This window comes from Protobothrops mucrosquamatus, unplaced genomic scaffold (genome assembly GCF_001527695.2).
Source record: "Protobothrops mucrosquamatus isolate PMUCROS unplaced genomic scaffold, P.Mucros_1.0 scaffold84, whole genome shotgun sequence".
NCBI lineage: Eukaryota > Metazoa > Chordata > Lepidosauria > Squamata > Viperidae > Protobothrops > Protobothrops mucrosquamatus.
Window position 1 is genome coordinate 1549036 of NW_015386461.1, and position 16784 is coordinate 1565819.

Sequence of the window (16784 nt, forward strand, 5' to 3'; positions counted from 1 at the left end):
TGAGCTAATTTGTAAGATTAGATCACCCAAGCATCATGAAAGTGAACTGGATTGGATGTAATATTAGTGTGAAACGTAAAAGATTTGTCAGTTTGCATTAAGTGCACATTCTCTTGTGCGAAGTACATGCAGATACCTGTATAATTCTATCAAAACTGAAATAGCAGAGATTTAATGCATTTGTAGGGTTGCCAGGTCTGCTTCCCAAAAATAGTGGACAAGCGGGGGGGGGGGGTTAAGTAGTAAAAAAAAGTAGACTGTACAGCTTTAGATTACATACCATTTCATCATAAAGCTTTTGAATAAAAAAAATGTCCACTATTTTGTGAAAAAAAATAGTGAACATAATGTGAAAAAAGTGGACTGTCCGCTCAAATAGTGGACACCTGGCAACCCTATGCATTTGATGTAGATAATATTCACGTTTGCACTAGAAGAATGAATAACTGAGAGTTGGCATGTCTCTCTACAGCACTGCATTCAATACTCTCATATGATTAGCATCTCCAGATACTACTTTAATTGAAATCAGAAATGCTGTTTGTGTATACACTTGAAAATATATACAGAGAGATTAAAGAAAATGCTCTGAAGCCCTTTGTTTAATATGTTTCCTATTCATTCAAACCAGTTTTTTTTGACATGGTATAAGAATAAAATAGTCATCTGTATAGTAATCCCAGTAGGAATACTTCCATCCATTTTCTTCCTGATATTGCAGAGGACTAGAACAGCTTGACACAATTCCAAAACTTGTAGATTATTTTAATGCTTCATCCTAAAATACAGCATGGTTTTCCCAGAGGAAATGTTCCTTACAAAAATATCTGGATGGCTGTTCGCACTGGTATAATATCAAAAGAATGACATTTTATAAAGATGCACAATCCATTCCTAGTTTATTACAGATAAATCTTATTTATTGGTGTTAGACCCTATCACTAAAACCTTTTTTAAAGCTTCTACCAAATCACGTGGGTTATTTTATTAATCTTAAAGCTATTTGCTTTAATTTTTCCCACTCAGAAACATTGGTTTTGAGATTTGGATAAATAAAACACTGAAATAATAAATATTTAATTTAATAGCTGGAACAGTAAAGAGTATAATGGGGCAGAAAACACAGTTGTAATTGATTGATTGGAGAGTGCTGGTTCCTGTATGAGGCAATCTATCTTATGATTGGTTGCTGGGTGAGAAGGAGAAGTTTCCCTTTTTTCCCGCCTTTTTTCTTCTGTGTGCTCTGCGTGCTGTTTTGTGATTTACCTGATGATTTACCTCATGATGTAATGATGTGCCTGACTATCTTGTTTGTTGTAAATATAGATATTAAATATATTTATTTATACAAAACTACAAGTGTGTGTCAGCATCCCTGACTTCATTTGCTGCACAATTGCTGACACTTGCTGCACAATTCCCTGACAAAATAATATTTTTTAAGTTTTATTTATTTTCTGCTTCTGCTGTAGAGATTACATTGATTCATTTTCCAGTGTCCAGCTTAAAAAAACGAGCCTGATTTTGAACAAGGTTGTAGTTTTGATGGTATAGAAATCTGCTCATAATTACTTGTTACAGTCAGTGAATTTATATTCATAAAAATAACTCTTTTTCTAGGCATACACTTGTACTTTTAGGGGATATTAATTTCCAGTTGTGTTTTGGAATAGAACAGTTTTAATTCATTCTAAACATTCCACTCAGGTATTCCTCCAAACCTATTAGGAAAATTATTAATATAGAGGAGTATTGGGTATGTTTGCTGCCTTGACGTATATCTAAAAAAGGTAGGATAAAAATACCATCACCATCATCATCACCATCACCATCTAAAGGCAGAGATTTTATGCAAGATTTATCTATGATAAATATGGATACCATATGGCTTTATATCTGAATGAGTCTGCAGATGGAAGATATCTATCAGTTGAATTAGTTGCCTGATTCCCTCCTTTCGTGCACCATGGGGCCACAGATCTATTTTACTGGGAGATTCGTCAAATCAGATTTGAAGGGATTATAGAGGCTTCAAAAAGAGAAGACCAATGTCCATAGCTATTAGAGATGGCAATAACAATAGTTTGTGGTTTAATAAAAAAAAAAGAATACTAAAAATTGCTCTAGGTTTTGGTTTGATTCAGTGTTGTATTTAATAGTTTATAGAATTTATTTCATTGCAATTTTATGGCTCCATATTATGGTGATTTTATTATGGTTTTATCTTAATTTAATATATTATCTCCTATATTGTACTATGTCTTTGTGTGTGTGTGTGTATGTATGCATGTATGTATATATATGCTGATACTTCATTTAAACTAAATTTGTATATTAATTATTGCATGACCTCTATAAATACTATATGCTAAATAAAATAATGAACTCCTGATGTAGGAAAATATATTCTTAAAATGTAAATTTTACATGTTTAGCTGCTGTATCAATTTATTGTGCTGTTTAATTATACTTATTAATACTTATGTACTATTTATGATTCCATAAATATCCATCTCAAATATTATATCCTGTTCTTTTTTTAATCAGCATTTTAGTTTACATTATATGCCCTCTGAGACATATACTGTATCCCTGGTGTATGTTGGATCCTCAGGCTTTTAATGCAGCAGAGAAGCATTCTGAAAATTAACAGAAGTATTGGTGCACAAGATCTATGATCTATAGCAGGGGTCTTCAACCTTTTTGAATTGGCGGCCCGGTGGGAGAGGGAGGGGCAGGCGCCTTACGCGTGCATGTGCAAATGTGAATGTGGCCACATGTGCGCGCGTGCGTACAAACGCTGCGAGCATGCGACCACGCAAACAGTTGCAAGCATGCGCGCGAGGCTCTCAATGATGGCGGCGCCTGTGTGAGGCTAGTGGCGCCACTGCTGCCAGGCTCACGGCAATGCTACCATCAGCGCGAGGCTTGTGCTGCGGCCTGCAACGATGCCGCCCTGGCGTGAGGTTTATGCCGCCCTCACCGCACAAGGATTGCGCCTTAGCCCACAGCAATGCCGCTCCGGCACGAGGCTCATGCCACCACCTCTGTGCCTTGGCCCACCTGCCATTTGCGGTGCTGCCACTGCCCGCACAAGGTTCATGGCAATGCTGCCACCTGTGTGTGGCGCACCGCTGCCCACCTGCCTCTCGTGGTGCTGTTGCCCCCATACAAGGTTCGTGGCAATGTCGCTACCCGCGCGATACTAGCGGTGCTGCCACTGCCCGCATAACACTCGCAGCAATGGTGGCATGAGGGGGGGATGAGCACACGCACACACGTGTGCACTGCCCAGCTACTCACACAGCCTGGTGGCCAAGAGGCACAGCCCGGTAGTGAGCCACGGCCCATAGGTTGGGGACCTCTGATCCATAGTATATTAAGTATAGGCAAGCATTGATGGGAATAACAACAGTTGTAAATGTCTGCAAAAGATTGCAGCCAAAGAGTCAAGGGTAGGTAATGAGAATCAATAAAATTTGAGCAAGATTTTTTGAAATTAGATCTATAGACCTCTCTAGTTTCTATTAACTGGGTGATTCTTAGAAGTTACTCCATATTGTGCAAGCACTTATGAATGAATTTATGATTGTTCAAGGTTTTTTTGTTCTTGACTACATATATCAGGATGAGACCTTCTGGAATCATATTAGTTTGATAAAATAGCAAAGCTTGTTAGTATCTAATAATAGTGAATACCCACTATAAGTGGATGAAGGCAGAGATCATTTATTTTGCTATTGACTTGAGTTTATCATTCATATTTGTGAATATTATATTTTCATATAAATTATCTTTGGCCTAACATTTTTTTAGGTTTTATTTCATCTTAATAACTTCTTATGTTTAATTTAGGGAAATTAGACTTCTTTAATTAATGCCTCTAGAAGCTATTAGAAGCTCAATTACATTTGCAAATTCATTTTTGAGTAGCTTTGTGGTTTTAAGATAAAAAATTAATTATTTGAGTATGCAAGCATTCTTACTCATTAAAATTGTGCTTTTTATTTTTTTTAGATACTTTTTATGCATATATAGCACACAACTTCAAGTATAGAATTAATTAGGTTAGAAAGTCAGTTTCAGTTTTGCCCCCTTGTAGTACAGATGAATAAATGGGAAATGTTTCAGGATTATAAAATGGACTTCAAAATTGCATACCTTCATTTATTGGTGAAAATATCCTGAATAATTTAAACTCAGCAAATACAGGTAGTCCTCAACTTATGATCACAATTGAGCCCAAAATTTAACTAAATGAAACCATTCTTAAATGAGTTTTGCCCCATTTTACTATCTTTCTTGCCATAGTTGCTAAGTGAATCATTGAAGTTGTTAAGTTTGTAACACAGTTGTTAAGTGAATCTGGCTTTCCCATTGACTTTGCTTGTCAGAAGGTCACAGAAGGTGATCACATGACTCTGGGACACTGCAACCATCATAAATATGAGTTAGTTGTCAAGCGTCTGAATTTTGATCACCTGACCATGGGGATGCTGCAATGGTCATAAGTGTGAAAACAGTCATAAATCACTTTCAGTGCCATTGTAAGTTTAAACAGTCATTAAATAAACTGTTGTAAGTCAAAGACAACCTGTAAAAGATTAATGTTCTTGTTTCTTTTGCTGATACAGTATAGTATGTAGTACATTATATATATCAGAGGTCCACAACCTTTTGGGTACCAGGGACCAGTTCTGTGGAGAGAGGATTTTCCGCGGACCAGAAGGTGCATGGTTTTGTGTGCTGCCTGCATCCCACGAATGGGGCTTTGCTTGTTGGTGCGGACCGGTTGCTGGCATGCCATGGCCCGGTACTGGTCCATGGACCAGGGGTTGGGGACCCCTGATATATATAATACTAGTGCCTTTAAGTTTAGAAATCAGAGTCTCTGCACAAGATTATAGAAAACAGTACGCTTAATAGCTTCTGTTTATTAGTCTGTGGAAGATGACAAGCAGTTTTAGTAGTGACTGCAATTTTATTGGCCCCAGTTGTTTATTTCACATAATTAAACTACTATTTGGCAATGATGCTTTTTCATGCTCCTAGCTCTGGCAGGATTGCACAGCTGAAAAAGCAAGAGTAGAGCTAAATACTTGTCATTTTTATTATTCTAAATTTTGTTTTTGCCTTATGCGTACACAGTAATTTTATATGTAATTTAGTTTTCTAAATTTCTAACAATAGATTAATCCTCCACTTAGAAGGAAGAAAAAGAGCTGCTTGACAGCAGTCATTCTGTTGCTTAACTGCAATTAAAATTCTGCCACATTCCTGGGTAAATAAAGCCAAACAAATTGAATAAAGTCAGTGTCCTACCACTTGGTGGCAATTTTGAGCTACTGTGTAATAAAAGCGGATACTGGAAAGAGTAACAGTACTTTTAATTCACTTACTTGGATTGAAAAGAACAGCACCACAGGCTAAAAGTATTAATCATAAAATCCACTGCCCATTGTTGCTAAAATATCTAGCTAGGATGTCATGATTTCTTTTTTGGCATCTTTTATAGACAAATGGAAAGAATGTACACAGAATTTGTTATTGCCTGCTGTTTAACAGATTTATTTTCTAATGACACAAACTGTTAGAATAATCTGGAAATTAGTTAGAACTGCAAGAGAAAATATAAAACATTGCTTTGATTTACAGATGAAAAATAATTAAAGTTGATTGAAGGAATAAAATCAGCCCTTTAAAAAATAATAATAACATGTAATGAGGAACATCTTTGACATCAGTTTAGCAGTATTACAATTTGTAAAAATCGGGCAGTAAATTTATTTCAGTTAAGATTCATGGAGGATAGGGAAAACATTTTGTTTGTCTAGGATTAAAAATTCAGAAAGAAAGTTGTGAAGAATCCCTAAGGTTGATAACAAAAAGAGTGAGGAGTAGACAGAGGTCTGAAAAAAACCAACTCAAAGCAAAGATGAGTAGAGTGTGAAGGTTTGGGAAATGGTCAAAAAGAGTGGGAGAAAATTTGGTAGGTAGCCAAGATAATTGGCACTATTTGAATGGGAAGTAGAAACATGGAATTAAAAAGGGGACGATTCAGGAAGAGGGTACGATATTCACATTCACATAACATGAATTCAGTTGGGATGAGGAAGCCAAGAGTTATAGGATTATTACCAGTGGTGGGATTCAACCGGTTCGCACCACTTTGGCAGAACTGGTAGCTAGTTTTTTGTTGCCCAGGCCCAGAAAGGACTTCTGGAAGTGGCATCCACACAGAGAACCGGTTGTTCACATATTTGAATCCCTCGACTGATTATTACATGTGGAAAAATAGTTGCTGTGCAATTGTAGCATCATCCTCTGATGTCCCTAGAATGGAATCAGCAATCAAGAAGTTCAATGGTAGTGATGAATGTCATATAGAATGAAATTATCTACTTAATTTCAGGCATATACTCTCTCTCTCTCTCACTCTCTCTCTCTCTCTCTCTCTCTCTCTCTCTCTCTCTCTCTCTCTCTCTCTCTCTCTCTCTCTCTCTCTCTCTCTCTCTGTGTAAAGCTTTTGATATAATGAATTAAGATATAGTCGAAACATCAGTCACTACCAATACTTTTTTGCAAATTAAATTGTTAACTTAAGTCATGCTTACTTACAGTGTCTGCTGTTTTGGGGAATTTGAGGGAAGATAGGGTTAAAGGATTGCTGAAATATAAATATGAGGTTTTAGAAGAAGAATATCCAGTTGTTGGTTTTTAAATTCTCATTTTAATCATTTAATCACATATAGGCATAATATGTGGTATAATTGCATTTTTTTAAAGGGCTTATTCTACCTTATCAAAGAACTGAATTTTTATAATATAGCTGCTATGACTTCAGGCTTCTTAAATATAATCTATTGTAAGCATGGATAAAACAGAAAAGATAAATGTCACCTTTAGCAGTTCACTTTGGAACTGCAGTAAGCGACAGAGTCATATTAATTAATAATGTTGGGTTCAATGATCGTATTTGTTTAATATAATAAAATGTTATAACTGTAAGCATTTTCATCCTTTCTTTCTCTTCCTGTTCCTTTCACCTTGAGCGATGGTTGTTCCTGCTATCAAAATCTACTATCAAGAGAGCTGCAGTGTGCTGCTAGGTTATTTGTCAATGCCTGGCTTTATTTTTGTAAGGAGGTATTGATTGCAGGATAATAAATATTTAGTTTAACAGGACTTGATCGGGAGCAAAGGGCTACCTGAAATTAGATTAATTTAAATTGTGTACTGTGAGACAGAATTCTCCTATTGTGAAAGACATGTTACTAGAAATACTCAATGATAGGGAAGTCACCAAGACACCCTGAGATATTTCAGTTTTTTTGACTCCAGCAATCCACTGTTTTTGCTAAATTTGCGGATGTTGATGGAAATCAGATTCCTAAACAGCCATTAGGCCAATTCCAATATATTTTATTAATTTTTATACTTGGTATTTTTTCAGAATTGGTATTTTTACTACAGTGGGGCATGTCCAAAGGTAAGGAAATGTTTAGAAGAAAATTCTGATTTTGCTATTGCATTTAACATTTGTACCAATTCTCTTGCAGAAATTATAAAGATTAATGCTGAAAAAGGGAGGGCTAGCAGACTTATGAATAAACAGTGAAAACCTAACAGAAACCTAATTATCTGATCCTTCAATTTTTATATCTATCTCTTTCTGTTTGGATGCATGGAACATGTTTTACAGTGCTACTTTCTGTTCCATGTGTTGGCAGATCAAGATTTCATCTGTTAAACTTTTATAACTTTTTCCATTTGCAAAATCTCCTAACATTTGGCATCTTGTATGCACCTTTTACAAATTTGCATAATTGTTAATGTAAATTGGTTTAAGAACCTTTTTTAAAATGCAAATTACTCTCATTTTGTTCATTGATACTTCCATTTCCATAGTACTGTATTTACTGTGACTTTCTCTACTAATGTAACCTTTTTAAAAGGTTTGATTTAGATTGAAGTTTCAGTATGTATGACTTTTCAGATTTTTTTCCTGCAGGGCCTCTAAAAATCAGGGAGAGAAGGTTGCCAACTAGATTTGTTAACCTGTAGGCCACTTGGAAGTCCATTGAAAGAAAAATGCCCAGATTTACTCAGTAGAATACATAATCATTTGTTTTATCATACTCTTTGACATTGTATTGATATTGTACACTTCTTGAATGGATGGGTAACATAGGTTAGTTATTGACTTTATTTCCTTTACACATAAAGGTAGTCCTCAACTTATGACCACAATTGAGCCCAAAATTTCTGTTGCTGATTGAGACAGCTGTTAAGTGAATTTTGCCCCATTTTAGGGCCTTTCTTGCCACAGTTGTTAAATGAATCACTGCAGTTGTTAAGTTAATAACACAGTTGAATCTGGCTTCCCCATTGACTTTGCTGGTTAGAAGGTCGCAAAAGGTAATCACATGACCCCAAGACTCTGCAACCATCATAAATATGACTCCGTGGCCAAGCATCTGAATTTTGATCATGTGACCATGGGGATGCTGCAATGGTCAAAAGTGTGAAAAACGGTCATAAGACACTATTTTCAGTGCTGTTGCACTTCAAATGGTCAATAAATGTACTACTGTAAGTCAAGAACTACCTGTACATTACATTAAGAGAAATGATAAAGTTCTTTATCTCTTAAGTATTTTTAAAGTATGTCATATCTGTGCAGTTGATGTTTTTTACGTGTTCTGTTTGTTTAAATTAGTATACCTAAGTGAAAACGTTTTGCCAAAAGCTGTTGAACAAAAGTTTAAATCAGATGCCTTTAAAATAAAATGATCCTACTTGATACTGATGATCAGTGCTGGTTTTTTAGCAGTACTTTGCCAAGGGACAAAGTAAAGTGATCTGAATTCTCTCCTCTTGTCCTTATGCTCAGAGTTATGCCTCCAAAGGAAAGCTTCTTACATTAAACCTGGTATGTGTATGTGTGTACGCACAATACTTTTTGCACACATTGGGTTTGCTGTTGTGAAATATCTTACAGAGACACCTGCTCCAAGCTTTTTAAAAAAACACCGGATGACATGGTGCATTGCATTTGGGGTTTCTAAAACCTATGTTTTTCAGGGGATACAGGAAACATAATTTTCATGGAAAATGTGCAGGCAAGATTCCTCTGTGTTTGCTTTCTTTTTCCCTAATTGTTTTTACTTTGCAATTATATTGGATTTTGGATTTTTCAAAGAAATGATATGTGGACAATATATTGGTAGGGAAAGATTGGTGAATATGACAGATTTAAGAATGGCCACATATAAATGCCATATCTAACTTGCAAATGACCCTTGTCAATTTACAATAATCTGTAATTAATCATTTAGGAATTACATCAATTTTGCTTAACATGCATTTCTATCCTAACCATGAGAGGGCTTTTAATGGATTTAAGTTTTGCAGAATTCTGATGGTGTGAAATATTGTACATTTCTATATTCAAAGCTTTCTGTAAGTATCCTTTTCAGCATTTGCAAAATTATGACATAGTAACAATACATTTTAATTGGCTAATTTAATTAGGTCACTAAATTTCTTTTATTTAAATTTATTTCCCTATATTATTATTTCCCATTTTAAACATTCACACTACCAAATATTTGTGAGGTTTGCTTCTCATAAGTCCTATCTCCTCTGTATAATTCTCTGTAGTTTACAACGTGCATAGCTATTTTATTTAATCTCTTATAACCTGCCTTTAAAGACATCTGCTTATATATCACTGTCTTTGAGATCTTTTTCTGGCTCATATTTTAGTCTCTTGGTTACTGCTATTATAAATGTATTATCCAGTATGATTTATAATACCACAGCTTGTGCAAATAATGGCTTAATACCAAGAAAGCTTTTTTATTCTGTAATAAAATTATATGCCTAAGATTTGATCCAATACTGTAGGTATTTTATAAAATTTAGGTTATAAGCATCAAATATGTTTGAAACTCATGGCAGCCCACAAACAGGGTAATGTGTGTGTGTACACATGATCTTTGTCCATCATGAAAAAGTTAGAGCTTTCAGGGGCAAATGTTACATAAGTACACACACACACACACACACACTTCTCTAAAGTTCTAATCTGTTCATGATGGGCTTATGGTTTCTACTATTGGAGAAATGGAAGAACTTGTATTTTTCAGTGGAGAAAGAAAATTCTTTGACTGAATGAAAGAACCTTTCATCACATTGAGGCAGTTAATAAAATATCATCATCATCATCATCATCATCAATCATCATCATCCTTTTAGCTATTGTCTATTCACTGCAGGATGAAGGACTCTTCTGCATGTTTCCAACCAATACGATCCTGAGCTTTCTTTTGCCAATTGTTACTTCTGATTGATCTTGATCTTTGTATCGCTCTGAATAGAATTTTTCAATTATTTCTAACATTTCCCGTCTTGGTCTACACAAGAGCCATCTTCATGTTTTAATGCAAAAACCTTCTTTCTTGTATTTATAAGCTTGCATTTTGCTCTATTAATCCCTTTGTTTTTAAAATGATGCATTTCTTCTTGGATACATTTTTTTATGGTCTTGCAAAGTTCAACGTACTCCAGGTTATTAGTGAAACTTCTGCTATTCTTCATGGCCTGTCGTTTTTTTCATTAAATCAATAGTTTCATTAGAGATTTTTGACTGTACAAAGTGTTTTTCTGGTGATGCTATAGATGTAGCAGATTCAAGGATGTTTTTGACTATTTGTTCATTTTGGTCTGTATTGTTCATCTCTTCCAAGTCTTAAATAGAGCAAAGTGATTTGATAGATTAATCTCAAAATTGCTGCTCTCCTCTAACAGCTTATCACTTTTTATTTTAAAATAAGAAATGTATAAGTAAATATCTTCCCTCCCTCTATCCCTCCCATTCCCCTCTTGAGTTTGATTTCTTGGCCATTGTTGTTGTTTTTTTGTCTTGTGCTATTTGGATTTTTTTTTTTTGTATGGTTCTTCATTCTGAAATGTTTTAACAATTGTAAACCACCCAGAGTTGCTGGTAGTTGGGTGCCATATAAATTTAATAAATTATTAACATTATTATCATCTAAAATATACAAAAGTCAACAACAACAGAAACTACTAAAGTTAAAAACAGACAATTGCAGTCAGACAGTGAAGCACCGTGTGACACCTTAAAGACTAATGAATTTAACATGATCTGGTTATCTGAAGGACTCCCTATCTCCATGTGTGTTGGCCCACTCAAGGTGGGTATGCTCCAGGTCACTTCTGTTAAACGCTGCCATCTTGCAGGGAGGGAGGGAGGGAAGAACAATGAGAGGGAGAGAGGGACAATGGAAGGGAGGGAGGGACAATGGGAGAGAGGGAGGGAAGGAAGGCACCATCCCAGTCCCACCCCCCTCCACCAGGGACCCACGGATTCCCCCCTACAGGCACCCCGCAACCTGAGTGATGAGCTGGCCACCCCCCCGGACATTGACTTGCTTGTCAAAAAGTTGCAAAAGGTGATCACGTGACCCTGGGACATTGTGAATGTCATAAGTATGAATCAGTTGCCAAGCATCCGAATGTAAATCACATGACCCTGGGGATGCTGCAACAGTCATAAGTGTGAAAAATGGTCATAAGTCACTTTCGGTGCCATTGTAACTTCGAACAGTCACTAAGCAAATTGTTGTAAGTCGAGGACTACCTGTACTTTATCATTTTTTTCCTTTTTGGGGGGGGGTCAAGTTTTTGACACCTTGCTGGGTGACTGGTGGTACTCGGATGTTGCCTTATCCTAAAAGTGGTACAATGAGTGAAAAGGTTGAAAAGCCCTGCTCTAGAACAATCTCTTCCCCTCCCTGAAATATAGATGGTGCTCTCTAATCTGGTGTCAGCCCTCTCAAGTGAACCAGACAGGAAGCACAAGTAGATTAATTAATTCTACTTTATTGTAAGGTTATATTAATAGAATTTTGCAAGTCTGAAAGTGCAAACTTCCTGCCGTAACTTTTAAGTGCTTAACCCATTAGAAAGGGTCCTTCCTAAGTTTCTTTCTCTGATTGTTAAGCTCCTGTCTCTCTTGTCTGATTGTTTCCTAAACAGCTCACTTCCCATTGTTTCCCAGAGTCATTGGCACATTTCATTCCATCTGGAGTTCCAGAAAGCTCTGAAACAGGGCTCTGTTTCTACGTCTGGAGTTAATGAGTTTATTGTTGGATGTGACATAATGTAGTTAGCTGGATTCCCAGGAGAGAGGGTGTGCATTCCAGAAGAATAAGAAGCATCCTAGTCCAGATAGTTTGTGTGAAAGAAAGAGAGTGAAGACAACCCCTCCCTAAAGAGTTCTCAGAATATATGAAGGATGCAGAGAATAGAGTGCTTAGTCTGGCAAGATTCTGTCTATAGGTGTAGAAGAATAAAGACATCTGGTTGGAAGAATCATCACATGCCATTCTGGGTATTGGGCCTGATATGTCTTTGCCATATCTGTATAATTTTATCATTTCTGTTATTTTAGTAAAGGCTTCCTGTTTATATGGGATGATATGCATTTAATTGTGTTTTATTATTTATGGATTTTGTAAACCTCCCACACTTTAATAGGGTAGGTGGGTGAAATACCTTTAATAAATTTAAATGAAAAAGAGTTTATTCCTGGCAACTTAATCAGTTGCATATTATTATTAAAAGTGATATCCCACTTTTATTTTGTACCACTCAAGGACACATACATAATATTATATCCTATTTTTTTTTCTGTAGCAACAACTCTGTGAGGTATGCTGGACTGAGAAAGAGTGACTGACCTAAAGTCACCTAATCAGCTTTCATGACTAAGATGGGACTAGAACTCATGATCTCCTGGTTTGTGGTCCAGCACAGTAACCACTTCACCATTGATTATGATACAGGAATATGTGCACTTAATGGTTATCAGTAGGATTGTAAAGAATGATACTAGAAGGAAATAAAATTTAGAAAATGAACTATGACAGTTTAGTGATAATTTTTATTACAAAGAGAGTTCTCTCTGTCCTCTATATTTTAGATAAATAGTTTTGTCATATGTATGTTTATCAGCTCAGCGGTTTGGAAATATCTCAGTTGTCATTCAACAGCTGCTTTATGATTAGGCAGAGATAATAAGGTAATTATCACTGTCTGTGCTTTTTTCATTGCATCTTTCTTTGAACTTTCTATTTCTAATTACCCCTACTTAACCATTAGTGTATATATAAAGCTTTGAATTTCATACAGAGTTGGCTGTTCTCCATAAAAAATTAAATTTGTTGAATTGGTCACAAAGCAGAAATAGCTGACTATGTATGCTGCCATATTTTCTCTTTCTGCTGTATTTGGTTTTTAGATGCTCAGGACCCGTCTATTACGAACTGTAAATTCAGGAAAGGATTTCCTGCTGTCTCCAATAGCACTATAATACTTCAGTTGAACATGACTTTTTACTTAAACCATCTGAAACCGGAAGAAGAAGACCAGACTGAACTGACGACCAATATACTAAGCCAAATATGGAGACTTGAATGATTAGGCCAACAATCTAATGATTATGAAGGGGCCAGCTCCCTTGGAAAATTGATAATTGGATGGTCTCCCTTGATTCAAACGACATGTGTAAGAATGGAGATCCACTTGAGGATTTAAAGGCACTGCTATGGAAGCCTGCTTGGCACAAAAAGAAAGCTAGAGTTAGACTTAAAAATGGGATTGCTTTATGTAACCTATAATGGAAGAGCTTAAAATCTCATTTAATAGGCTAAGGAGATTTTAAAAGACACTAATTGATTTAGTATTTAGTATTTAGATCTATAAGGGAAATAAAAAATAGTTGCTAGAATAATAGTTTTGGATTATAATATAGAAGTTGGATTGAGATGATAAAGGTTATTTTATTAGTAAGTGATGAGGTATTAGGATGAGAAATAGAGTATGTTTGTGAAATAAAGTAAGAATTTATCTGAGTAAATAATAAGTGTATTTTAGATATGACAATTATTTGGTAATAAACTAAGGGAACTTTGGGCTACCCGAAATCTAAATACTATGGATATTAAGCCAACTGGAATACTGTAACTGAAATTAGGTAAAATTTAAAAACAGGACATGAAGGCGTATAAGTTAAAATATATTGATAAATGTCTTAACTGACTGAGTCATAACTAGCAATGTATTAATGTGAATATGATACAATAACCAAGGGAAATAGAGAGGAAATTTTTGATGTTGTAACCTGACATATGTATGAAAGAGCTTGTTATTGGATTATGGATTACCCAATCACCATGTTGCTTCCTTAACACGTGGAGTTTGTAAAATTGGAAAATTAATAAAACTTGTTTTTTTAAAAAATACTTCAGTTGTAGTAAGGCAGGATGCATTCTCTGAAGTAGTTCTTACTTTCTGAAGTACACTTAACAACTATTGGGTTTTCTGCCAGAAATTAAAAAATAAACATAATTATTCAAATTTTTCCCTTCCTTTAAAAATCAGCTGCTCTTATTATTTCTTTTTAATCTTTTTAAATTGTTGGTATCAGGCTGTACTTTGTTTTTATTCTGTATTTTGTTATTATAGTTAAAAACATTTAAATGAAAATATTGTAGCTCTGCAAGTCAAAAAAACCGGTAATAGCAATAATAATTTATTAAACTTGTATGCTACCCAACTTTTTGCAAATTTGCAATTTACAGGACCAGTAGCTTTGATGGCTAGGAAATTACTAGTAATTCTCACTTAACCACCAGAATTGGGAATGGGAAAGTCTGTTGCTAAGTAATATGGTCATTAAGCAAGACATGTTACTGCAATAGACTAAGGAACTCACTTCTGCTATGATCATTAAGCAAATCACCTGTACTCATTAAGCATAACTGTGACTTGCAGTTTTATTGCCGACTTCTTCATGGATTCTGCTTGTCGAAAGTTGGCTATGAAGCTGTTAAATGACAATCATGGGATATTTAATGGCTGTAAATGCTCTCTGTTCACAAATACCCAAATCTTTTTTATATAGCCACAGGGATGATGAACAGTCACAAGTGCAAGGATTAGTGGCAAAGTTATGTTTTCAGGATTGTTGTAAATTTGAATGATCTCACTAAGCAGGGCAGACGTTAAGCAAGGAAATTCTAACCATCTGATAGGCTCTTGGTAGAAGGGGACTGATGCAGGGTAAAATCTTCACTCACTTTTCTACATGATTGTCTTTCATAAGCAGTAGCAGCTTAAAGTGTGAAGTCTTAACCTTCACACATTTGAACTCTGCTTAATTTTGTCACTTGCTTTTTTTTTAGCGCGAGAAGCTGGTACATGAGTTGGAGGAAGAGCGACATTTGAGATTTGAAAGTGAAAAAAGACTACAAGAAATGGCACTGGAGTCTGAGCGCCATAGGGTTCAAATGTGTGGACTGCAACAGCAGTTTTCAAGGTAAGCAGGATTTCTGAAAAGTTATCTAAATACGGATATACTGTACATACGCATGCACACTTGAATATATAAACAGTAAACAGCAGTAGATATTATTGTCATAGTTGTTATTATTTTTCAAACAAGATCTATTTCTTTCATTTTAGTTTCTTTGTCGAATAGAGACTTGTCTTGCAAATGGCATGATTGTCCTCAAGTTGAAAGGCTGTGTTCTTGAATGTAGTTCAATTTCTTAATCTTCCGCAGCCAGTAAATATCTTAGCTGGACCCACATTTGCAGCATCATGTATCGTACAGTACCTGCAATGTGAGAATGACTTTAGGAGATCCCTGTGTGTATGTTTGTGTGTGTGTATGGGAGGGAAGAGATGCTCCTAGATGCATAATGGACAGAGAAAAAGACTCAGAAAGGAATCTCCCTAGCTTATAAAAAGGGACTGTGGGAGATTTGTACTTTTGATCTTGCAAGATTCTTTTAATGTAGCCATGTCTGGTCTACCTCAGAAGGCCAATGGTACGTGACAAAGATAAAAAAGAATTCATATGACTGAACTATTCTTGATAAATTAATTCAGTTGTTATTACAAATAGAAATAAGATCTTGACTTACAGCCATAATTGTCACCAAAATTTCCATTGCTAAGCAGTGTAATAGTTAAGCAAATCACTCCGGTCATTAAACAAATTCAGCTTCCCTCACTGACTTTGTGATCATATTGTGATCATATGACCCTGCACTGGGTACAGCCGTTGTAAATGGGAAACCACCACTGTCCTGAGTGCAACAAAAAGGAACATTTTAGGATGCTGCAACTGAGTGGCTGCCTTTAGCATTTCTTTCTTCTTTGATCTTATTGTCCTATGCAACAGTCTGCAGCATCTGCTCCTCAGCCTCTCCAGAACTACCTTATCTGCAGCCTCTCTAGTACTACTTTATCTGCAGTAATCCCAAAGAAGAATTGTCTGGGTGTTTTATAGTGTCATTTGAATCAGAACATGAACTCGTCCTCATGGTATAAAAGAATTAGATGTTTTGCATAGACATGTTCTGTGAAGCCCTTATGGCATACCCACACACACAAACAAATGCTCTGTTGTTAGAGTGGTAACATTGTTTTCTTTTTATCATTTCAGTTTTCATGTTAGGCCAAGGGAAGTCATAAAAGACATTATTATATAATAGCCCATCTGCAAACAGTTATGGAGGCTTTTTGTAGTGCTATTTCCAAATGAGAAGTGTGAAAACATTATAGTAAAAATGGCACTTCCAGTAAACACCTGCAACTGCTGTTGGGTGATGAGATTACTTTGAAAAATGCTTCACTGGGATCAGAGGACTTATTTCCAAGTTCATTTCCATAGGATTGTAGCCTTGTAG

The 16784-nt window shown here is 35.7% G+C and overlaps 1 protein-coding gene across 1 annotated transcript in view; it reads left to right on the forward strand.

Moving 5' to 3' along the window:
• The window catches only part of NCKAP5 (NCK associated protein 5), a gene marked incomplete at its 3' end in the record, with an annotated part of 408673 nt that overhangs the window by 245891 nt on the left and 145998 nt on the right, over positions 1 to 16784 (forward strand). The window contains exon 5 of the mRNA XM_015812433.1: positions 15273 to 15406. Within this exon, the coding sequence (XP_015667919.1) occupies positions 15273 to 15406 (134 nt within the window). The remainder of the gene's footprint in view (positions 1 to 15272; positions 15407 to 16784) is intronic.